Raw genomic sequence first — 11,465 nt, 5'->3', positions numbered from 1 at the left:
TTATATATCTATTTTCTATGTATTATATTTCCTGTTTCATGATGCATGTTACTGTTGTTGTATATGGTCAAAGAGTGAATGAACTATATGTATGTTTATTACCTGATTTGCACAGTGCATTGTTTGCATGTTTGAATGCATTATTTACCATGTTTTATACATAATGTGATTGATAATGTGAAGCCTTCAAAGTACGAATGCACACATTTATATGTGATTTGTTTCAATGAATTTGTACATTAGAAACCTATTTCTGTGCATTATATACCTGTTACAATCCATATCAAGTGTCTGATGTTGTACATGGGTTAAAGAGTTATTGTGAACATGATTAGGATATACACATTATGTAACTAATATGTATGCTACTACATTCTATGTTGGACAGGGTCGAAGCAGCTAAGGATAGACATCGAAGAGGCAGTCGATGATATCCTGCCTGTGGGTATCGCGTAGAAATTCCATGAACGACTATCAGAAGCAACAACTAGTTCAGCTCAAAATGAGATTGAGGACAAAAAACATAGGGGTAGAAAGCTCGATCATTTGTACTGTCGACGTACCCCTGCTGAGTTTTTGGCATGCATCAAGAGTCTAACGCCGCGGCAAAAGGAAGCCGTCGCGGAAATTGGATTTGAGTCAATTATGTGTTTTGATGCCAAGGAGATTCCAGGGTACTTGGCTTACTGGGTGCTCAGCGCGTTTAATCGATCTCGATGCCAGATTGAGTTGTCGGGGGGTGGAAGCCTAGACCTCGATGAGGAAGACGTCCATCTGACGTTGGGGTTTCCTCGAGGACGAACACCCATTGGACGCCCACTGGAACATCAAAGCAACTTCACTTTCAACGACCTAGTTGCTGCTCGCTGTGGGAAGGGTCGTTTTAAAATGACCCCAAAGGACATAGCCCAGTTGATGATGCAGCAGGTGGATGGGGGCGAGGAATTTAAGAAGCTTTTTATGTTCATGCTTGAAAATGCATTGATAGAGACTCCAGCCGATGGCCATTGGAAGCCCAAGATTCTGCATTTCATTGACGATGTCGATGAAATTAGGAGCCTAAACTGGTGTGGTTACGTCCTGTCCGTGGTCGTGGCCACATACCCCAGCTGGGCAAACCGCCAGAGCGTGCATTTCGGCGGGCCAATCTACTTTTTGGTGGTAAGTGCTTTAATAAATGCATTATATGCTCATTTTCCTACATTATGTAGTATTTTGAGTACATTATATAGCAGTAATAATTGCATTACAATTATTGTCTTCTACAAAATTCGTAAATGTTGTCATTGCTTGATTTATATTGCAGTTGATTCAGAATTATGTCTTCATTAATATGCATTACTGCTCTGTTTCATTATGCGGTTGTTATTATCAGGGTGCTTATGTGGACCGCGTGGTTCATTGTCGAAGGCGGGTAATCCGTTCCTGGCCAACAATCAAGGGTTGGACGGTAGAGGCCATGAAGCAACGGGAGGACGTGGAGCATGGCCAATACGGCACTGGGAGGCTGGAAGCACGGCTGGATAAGGAGAAATGGCTGGAAGAAGAGGAAAGAAGGAGGTTGGAATCGGATACCAGAGGAGAGCGAGCAGCACCAGGCCGGAACAAGGCGTATAGTTTTCGAAAACAATTTATCGCTTCAAGCGCCCTGATGGCCCGCGCATTTTCGGCTTGGGTGGACGATTTCAATCAAATTCCAGTGGAGCTGCTAGATGACGAGTGCTTCCGTGTTGGGAGCCATTTGTTTATGATGTCCCGGATATCATCAAAACTGGTGCGGGTGTTGTTGGACAACAACTCCCGGTATCAGAGTTGGCACCTGGCGGGGAATTACGGAGCACTACTGAGGTAGGCATTCAGATACATATCCTTGAGTGTTGTCACTGGTTTTCGTTAATAAATGTTTATAATTATGTTACAATAAGGCACAGGTGACTGCTTCACGAGAAGAAGCTGGCCGTTTGCCAATTGTGGTTAGGACAGACGTAGGTGGTACCAGGGCAACAAGGAAAAGCAAGTCATCGACAGCGGCCCTAAAGTCAGGGGCGTTAGGACAGAGTGGTGGAGTTGTAGGGGGCAGTGCCAAGGTGTGTACTTCTTATACATAAATTGAAATATATAATGTCATGATTGCATTAACATAACGTTCTCCCTGGCTTCTTATTTTAGGTTAAGGATGACAACGCACAACAGAAAAGTAAGGGAGACGCACCAAAGGGAATGAAGGGGAAATAGTCGTTGGATCCCAAGGTATAAGTGGAAAATAAAATTATATGCATGTAATTGTACATTATGATGCTGTTAACATGCATTTTTTGGCCTTTACTTTCTATAAACAGAAACCACCTCAATCTAAGGATAAGGGACCTGTTATTGACGAAGCTGGAACGGGTGTTATTGTAAAGGAGGTGGTTGTGCCAACTGTGGTTGCACACGTCCAAGGCAAGGGAAAGAGGATACAACAGGAGTCCGGAGATGTGGTATGGAGAAGAGTATTCAGTTGAAAAAACATGATTTTTACCATGTGTCTATGTAATTGCAAAATTATTGGCTGCATTATTCAACTTGGCTGCATTATTCAACTGAATGAGTACATTATTAACCTATTATTGTGAATGTATTATCAAGTTGCAGGCAATGTAGGCCTGATACAGTACATGGGTCAATGAGTGAATACCAATTTTGTATGTTCATTAATTGATTGAATTTGTACATTATGTTGTTATATCAATGCATTATACAACGTTTTTTTGCCATTGTGTGGCTGCTGTTGTACATTGGTCAGCAAGTGAATGTAATATTTGTATGTTCATTACTTCATAGAAACCGTTCATTATGTAAATATTGATATGGATTAAATATATTGTTTCTTGCATCATGAGGCTGTTGTTGTCCCTGATTCCCAGAGTTAATGGACTGTTTGTATGCTCAAGTCTGTTGAAAATATCATTTACATATCCACACTTCCATGTATAGGCGTTGAACGTGGCAGCATCTAGAGTCAACAAGGCAAGTCTGGCTGACAGGTCTCCATTCAATGAGCGGGCTGTTAGACTAACAGCCAAGGCGAACATTTGTATACAAGGAGCTCTATTACTGGGTACTAAGCACGGCAGAAAAAAATAAGTAGGTTTGGTAATTTTGCTCTTGTGCTCTTTGACACATCATTTATTGTTGTTTAACTGTTTAATGCCTCTCAGGGACTCCATTGTCTATAAAGACATCTTCAGGAAACAGTACAGGGTGAGTTCCAATCCTTTGCACCCTTCAACATGGTCAGCCCGGCAATTGTAGACACCTGGACTTCTTACTTGAACAACATGGAGAAGCTGAAAGCCCCGGAGACTATTTCAAGGCTCTTCTTCTCCACAAATCCTTGCGTGAGTGATCTAAGTTATAATCTCATGTACAAATTAATGAAATAATTAAAAATATGTAACTAGTTTAATAAATAAATTTCAGAAGCACACCGTTGTCGACACTCCAGCAGAATGGATTGAGCAGCGGCAATTTGATACGTTCTGGACCACACTGTTCGGAGAAGCGCTGGGTATGGGAAACCTTCAATGGGAGAACTATGATATGGTAAATGCTTGTTGCTTTGTGCATTATTTGACCGAATCTGTATATTATTGTTCTTTAAGTTGAAACCTTTTCTCAAGTTTAGGTCTTACTGCATTATTTGACTGTAACTTTACATTACGGATTGTAGATTTGTGCATTATGTCCTAAGTTTTTTTCAATATATAACTACATGAGCAAATAGGAATACACAGAACTCCAGTATATGTTTGAATAAAATTACTATCTCGGTTAATTGATTGAACTTGTACAACACGCGATATGCTTGAATAACATTTACACGTTATGTATCATGTGTTACGAAACTAAAATGTCGATGTGCAGATGTTCTTCCCCATCTGGGGTGCAACGCATCAGTACGTGATTTGTTTTGATTTGCCAGATGGCAAAATGATTATTATAGACCACAGTTTGGCAGAACCACACGGCTCCTTCGAAGCTAAGTATGGCAAGACACCGTCGATTCTGGTAAGTAATATGTTTACCACGATAAGCTGCAATATATTAAACAGAATGCACATTACACTGAAGACTTGCATTATGTTTTTGTTTTAAAGCATTTTTTGCTTCCATGATTACAGTTGTGTATGCTCGGCCTAATAACGAACTGTAATTGACAAATGTGCAACAGGGACTTTATAGAAACCATCAATGCTTGATTTTAGTTCAGTGTAATGAAATATAACAGTCTAACACAGCACGACATACGAAAAATGACGAAAAACATAAAACAGTCCCGCTAAAGAAAACCACAAAATACATCAAGTCGGACGCTTGCCCTTCCCCAACTCTTTCTCCATCGCCATCTCTTTAAGCATTGGACAATTTCTGGAGTCATGATGGCCCATCTCATCACATGCCTTACACCATCTAAGAGGCCTACTAGCATCCTTTAGAGCCTTTTCTATCTTCGAAATCAGACAGCTCGCTGAGTTGCTTGCGTGCCCCTTGGTCTTGACAACATCTGGAGGATGGACCTCAACAACTTCAGGCAGCACCATACCATAAAACTCTTCAATCAGTCGCCTTTTTTCAGATGCGGACGTTGTAGGATTCCCAGCTTGAAGAGAATTACCAAGTTCTTCCACTCCACCTACAAATGCCCGAACCACTTCAATGTCCCCCTCAAATCGCCGGAGGAAACTGTAGAACATCGAAATGCCTTGATTTGACAAAGTTTGCCAATCGTCAACAACAGACCTGGTAGGAAGGCTATCATAAAACTCCCCATGGACAGCCTTGGCTAACGGAGTCTTCATCCATCTGCTTTGGCAGTATTTATCTGGTATTTTTTTCAATTCCTTGTTCCTGAACAGAAAAAAGATATTACTGCACAAATATCCATGCCTACCGAAGAGTTTACATTCGCAACAGTATGAATCATCACTCTTATCATGTGTCACTGAATACGAATTGCGATTGTTGTCCCTAAGCTTATAGGTGTCAACAAATTCTGTCGAAGAAAAACCTAGCACGCGACATCTGTCATTACCCTCAACGATTTCTTTCTGTATTTTCTTGAACATAGTATCAGTGTATAGCGTCGAAGCATGTTTCTCGAATGGCAACGTAGTGGCCAAAATGGGCAAAACAGTGGCATCGTGGTAGTCTAACGTTGTTCTACTGTTCCGTTGGAATTCAACAGCATGGTTGAAATTCAATTAGAATTCGGCTATGTTTGCACGTGGCTTCAAAATTTTTTTGTAGAAACTGTTCTCTGATTCGGAAATGGACGTAGTCCTAATCATCGAACCCAGAGGAAAATCTCTAAAGTACGCCGGTATCCAGAGGAAAACCAGTCAAAGTCTTCCAACCCATGACGTTCCACAACTATTTTCCACTCCTCTTCGAATTCGTCGGGCTCAAGGAGATCCGACCACACGCATGCATTGAATTCCTTCTTGAAATCGTCATCCCTCAACAACCTATTTGGAACCTTGGTGGTCAATTTATGCATTACATGCCACATACACCATCAGTGTCGCGTGCCAACCAGAACCTCTTCAATAGCTGCTCTCATGCCCAAGTCTTATCTGTCACGATCATCTTCGGTGTTATGCCCATGCATTCAACGAAATGTCTGAACAACCAGCCAAATGCCCATGTTTTCTCATTGCACACCAATCCAGCCGCAAAAGTTACAGGTCTTCCATGATTGTCCTTTCCCGTGAAAGGAGTGAAGATCATACAATACCTGCGAATCACAAATTAATGCGTTATTAAAATAATCACAGGCAAAAAGTGCATCTATTACAGTTTAGTAATGTATGGAAACATCCTTATAATGCACATAATAATATTAAAAAGTATATGATAATCACAGGCAAATAATGCATCTATTACCGTATGGTAATGTATGGAAACATCATTATAATGCACATAATACTGCAAAATGTATGTACCTGTTTGTGTTATACGTGGAGTCAAAGGCTACAATATCACCAAACATGTGGTAATTCCTCTTCATCAAGCCATCACACCAAAACAGAGCAACCAACTGATTGTTTTCATTAACTTCGTAGTGATATGTGTACGACTCAAACATTTCCTTCTTCTTAGCCATGTCATCCAACACCATTTGCACATCGAATCCATGTACGTATGCTTTGATGTCCCGTGAAACATTCCTAATATCACCAACCGTACAACTGATAAGGTCAAACCCACCGAGAGTTTCCTTCAACACCTTAAATGTAAGTGTGGGGCCAATATTCGCTTTTGAACAATCAAGTATAAATTTCTGATGAACATCATCCAAAGGACGATTAATGGACATAAAATGCTGATGCTCTGACTCAACCATATCATGGTTATGAACCTCGTTGAAATCCTGTACTATATATCCTGCATGTCCTCTTTCAGAGAAGTACTTGAATGATATACTCGCTTTACAACCACAGCGCCTGGATAACCGTCGGTGCTTCATTGAGAAACCAGAACGTGCATTCAATTGGTCATCCTCGTTGGACTTCTTCTGGCCTTCCCTATTGCATACGACATAATACCACGTTGTAACAGCGCGGGCATATACATCATAAAACGCGAATGCAAAATCTAATGATTGGAACTTCTGACAAACAACGGGCTTTAATTCCGCAGAACATTCAGGCACAACGCTAAATGTTTATAACCACAAAACAATACACATGTTAAGCTTAATAAGCATTATATGACATATATTGTACATTACCAATCACATATAGTGCATTATACAATTATACTTATACATTACATGTACACTTTAATCCAACTAACAAGCCAATATGAAACCACACGCTATAAGGATGGCTCTAACACGCGGTCCTACGTACAGGTTTTGTATCTCACACTATACCACACCCCTAGCCCCCAGAATTGAGCAACCCTATGGAAATGAATGAACCATAGACCCAACAAGTTCGAACACTGCCAAACTTGTTTAAACCATGCTACAACCCATCCCCAATCAAGGCAAAAATCAACATACTGCATGTGAATGCATCATACAATACTAAACCCCTAGGTCCGAGGAATGAACAACCCTAGGGGAATGAATGAACCCTAACCTGATTATCATAAACGGTCGAAGCATGTTTCCATAAAAACGTAAGGAGGCACGCCAAAAATGAAAAACAAATTTCCTGCTCTACATCGTTTGGGATATGCGACTGATTTGCAAAAAAATTGACAACATCCGAACCAATAAGCATGACCGGTCAACGCTGGATTACCTTCTTCCATTATTAATCAAAAATCAAAAGGTGATGCAAAGCCAGCAAAAAACAGTTACTTGAAAATCGAATTCTATATGAGTTTGATTCAAAGACGTCGACGCTGTGAAATTTAATTTGTCGATGGGCGACAGAAACAACAGAATCGTGCAGTGATGGAGAAGGAAGATAACGAATCTTAATCAAATTTGTTGAAAAAACTGCACAGATCCTCGAGGGAGGAAATCATAGAATTTTCCGTAACAACCCACATTATTGATTCTCTATTTTGCCCTTTTCAAATTAAAAAATGTTTAGATTTAATGAATTCAGCAAATTATTTAGACCATAGGATTTGATTAAATGAACGCGTGAGATCAAGAAGGAGAAAGGATTTCAAGTATGGGAAAAGGATATGAACACAACTATCTTTCTCTATGTAAAGTATAAAATAAACGCTAGACACTACACAAAATACATGCAACAAAAATACAAATATGATAAATACACTATGCTCAGTATACATACGTGGCACATACTGTACAAACATTAAATACAATATAAATAAAACACACAAACACGATATAAATAAAATACACACTAAACACGCTACAAATAACATATTTTATGCACGATGTATAGTTACACACACTATCCACACAAAGTGCACAATAACTACACCACTATACACACACACTACACTCAGTATACATAGTATAAGTAAAATATACTACACATTAAATGGACTGCACATACTACATATATAATATACAAAATACACCCTAGTACACAATTTCAAAAAATAAACATAACAAACAAACTACAAAATAACACACGTTACTCGCAATATATACAAAATACACACAATGCCCGCACAAAATACACAAATACACACTTTAAGCACATACATATAAAACAACCACTACATGTGCTTTGTACACAAAATACTAAATACAAATATTACAAACATACTATACATACATGTCACATGCTACCTACATTACACACTATAAATAAACTATTCAAAACACATGCACAACATACACAAATGCACACATAGCACACGCACTACAGACATATATAAAATAAACTATTTATACACTACATAAAAATGCACAAATAAAATACACAATTTATACATACATGGTCCATACTATATAACATTAAAACAATATAAATAAAATACACAAACACAATAATAATAAAATACACACACACTACACAAATAAACAAACTACACGCTATACAAAAAATGACACACTACACACTATATACACATTCTACATCATAGCACACTACACATTGCACACAAAGTTTATACATGCATACTATACACAAAATACATATAAAAAATACAAATCTTATAAAACCACTACACTCAATATACATATGCGCCAAATACTACAAACATTAAACACATTATAAATAAAATACACTAACATACGTAGAATACATGTACTGCAAACATACATAAATACATTTCACACTACAATTACGAACACAAAATACATTACTTATATACCATACAACAAATGTATAAATAAAATATGCAACTTATACATACGTGCCACATACTATAAACATTAAATACAGTATAAATAAATATACAAACACAATATAAATAAAATAGACTGCACAATAAATGGCAGCACACATTACACGCATTATATACAAAATACACACTAGTACACAATATAGACAAAATGTAGAATACACACTACACATACTGTACACAAGGCACATACACTACCCACACTACACAAATACACACACTTTAAACAAATACATATAAAACAACTAACACACTACACAAAAATACTAAATACAAATATTCTAAACAAACTATACATACGCGGCACATGGTACAAACATTAAACACACTATAAATAAAATATACAAAACACATGCACAACATACATAAATACACACATAGCATACACACTACAAAAACTTACATGAAATACAGTCCCAACAAATGCACAAATAAAATACATAATTTATACATGTGTTATAAACTACAAATATTAAACACGGTATAAATAAAATACACAAACACAATAAATAAAACAAACACACACACATAGCACACGCACTACACACACATACATAAAATAAACTATTTATACACTACACATCAAATGCAAAAATAAAATACACAATTTATACATATGTGGTCCATACTATAAACATTAAACACGGTACAAATAAAATACACAAACACAATATAAACAAAACACACACACACACACACTATACACAAATAAACATACTACACACTATAAAAAAATGACACACACCACACTATATACACTATACATCATAGCACACACTATACGTTGCGCACAAAGTTTATACATATGCACACTATACACAAAATATATACAGAAAATATAAATCTTATAAAACCACTACACTTAGTATACATACGCACCTAATACTAGAAACACTAAACACACCATAAATAAAATACACAAACATACGTAGAATACTTGTACTACAAACCTACATAAATACATTGCACACACTACAATTACGAACACAAGATACATTATTTATATACCATACAACAAATGTATATATAAAATATGCAACTTATACATACGTGCCATACATACCATAAACATTAAACACCGTATAAATAAATATACAAACACAATATAAATAAAATAGGCTACACAATAAATGGGCAGCACACACTACACGCATTATATACAAAATTCACACTAGTGCACAATATAGACAAAATACACAATACACACTACACATACTATACTCAAGACTCATACACTACCAAAACTACACAAATACACACTTTAAACAAATACATATAAAACAACTAACACATTGTTCAAACACAATATAAATAAAATAGACTATACATACTAAACGCATTATATACAAAATAAACACTAGCACACAATATAGACAAAATACACGATACACACTATACAAATACTAAATATAAATATTCTAAACAAAACTATACATACGCGGCACATACTACAAACATTTAACATACTATAAATAAAACATACAAAACACAAGCATAACACACACACATACATACATACATACATGCATGCATGCATGCATGCATGCATGCATACATACATACGTACATACATACATACATACATACATACATAGAACACACACTACAAATACATACATAAAATACACTATTTACACACTACCCAACAAATGCACAAATAAAATAAATAATTTATACATGTGTTATATTATACAAACATTAAACACGGTATAAATAAAATACACAAACACAACAAATAAAACAAGCACGCACACATAGCACACGCACTACACACATAACACAGGCACTACAAATACATACATAAAATACACTACACAACAAATGCACAAATTAAATACACAATTTGTACATTCGTGTTACATACTACAAACATTAATCACGGTATAAATAAAATACACAAACATAATAAATAAAACACATGCACACACTACACACAAATAAACATACTACATAATATAAAAAATTTAACAGACACGGTATACATACTATACATCATAGCACAAAGTATATTACCACTCAAATACCCCCATTTATACACATACATACTAAACAATCACTATACATACACATTATAAACAAAATAAACAAAGAGAATACAAACAATCTAAAAACACCACCTCATTATACATACTATAAAATACACAATTTATACATACATACCACATACTATAAACATTAAACACATTATAGATAAAATACACGCTCAATATAGATAAAATACACTACAAACTAAATGGACTGCACATACCAAACCCATTATACACAAAATACACCCTAGTACACAATTCACAAAATAAACATACCAAACACACTATACAAAAATAACACACTTTACACACATAATATAGACAAAATACACCTTTTATACACAATACCATGCACACATAAAATACACAATTTATATATACGTTGCACATACTACAAACATTAACCCCAGTATAAATAAAATACACAAAGACAACATTAATAAAACATACATACACACTACATAAAATGAACATACTACGCACACATTTCATACACATTGCGTACTATATACATGCTATACATCATAACACAAAGTTCACATTGTACAAAAAGTATATACACCACGCACAATATATATACAACACACATGCTCACTACACAAAAAAACACGCACT

The 11,465-nt window shown here is 36.3% G+C and overlaps 2 protein-coding genes and 2 long non-coding RNA genes across 4 annotated transcripts; 2 read left to right on the top strand and 2 right to left on the bottom strand.

The window, feature by feature from the left end:
• The first annotated feature begins 1,627 nt into the window (after positions 1–1,627).
• LOC121781958 lies at positions 1,628–2,270 on the top strand. The gene is made up of 3 exons (XR_006046225.1): positions 1,628–1,848; positions 1,926–2,087; positions 2,170–2,270. It is a non-coding gene; the product is annotated as an uncharacterized LOC121781958 (long non-coding RNA).
• Positions 2,271–2,348: 78 nt separating this feature from the next.
• LOC121781950 lies at positions 2,349–3,612 on the top strand. The gene is made up of 4 exons (XR_006046213.1): positions 2,349–2,480; positions 2,977–3,126; positions 3,201–3,380; positions 3,463–3,612. It is a non-coding gene; the product is annotated as an uncharacterized LOC121781950 (long non-coding RNA).
• Positions 3,613–4,343: 731 nt separating this feature from the next.
• Positions 4,344–5,108, bottom strand: LOC121775637. The gene has a single exon (XM_042172711.1). It carries the CDS (start codon positions 5,106–5,108, stop codon positions 4,344–4,346), a length of 765 nt encoding a protein of 254 aa, XP_042028645.1.
• Positions 5,109–5,235: 127 nt separating this feature from the next.
• On the bottom strand, positions 5,236–7,153 carry LOC121775620 (protein FAR1-RELATED SEQUENCE 5-like). Its single transcript, XM_042172710.1, has 3 exons — positions 7,128–7,153; positions 5,985–6,698; positions 5,236–5,776 (listed from the first exon to the last, which is right to left on the bottom strand). The coding sequence occupies exons 1-3, from the start codon at positions 7,151–7,153 to the stop codon at positions 5,599–5,601; spliced, it is 918 nt and encodes a 305-aa protein (XP_042028644.1). The 3' UTR covers positions 5,236–5,598.
• Between the last annotated feature and the right edge of the window lie 4,312 nt (positions 7,154–11,465).

The sequence above is a fragment of the Salvia splendens genome, chromosome 2 (genome assembly GCF_004379255.2).
Source record: "Salvia splendens isolate huo1 chromosome 2, SspV2, whole genome shotgun sequence".
Classification (NCBI taxonomy): Eukaryota; Viridiplantae; Streptophyta; class Magnoliopsida; order Lamiales; family Lamiaceae; genus Salvia; species Salvia splendens.
The sequence above is the reverse complement of the archived record's forward strand: the minus strand, read 5'-3'. Positions and strand labels throughout refer to the sequence as shown.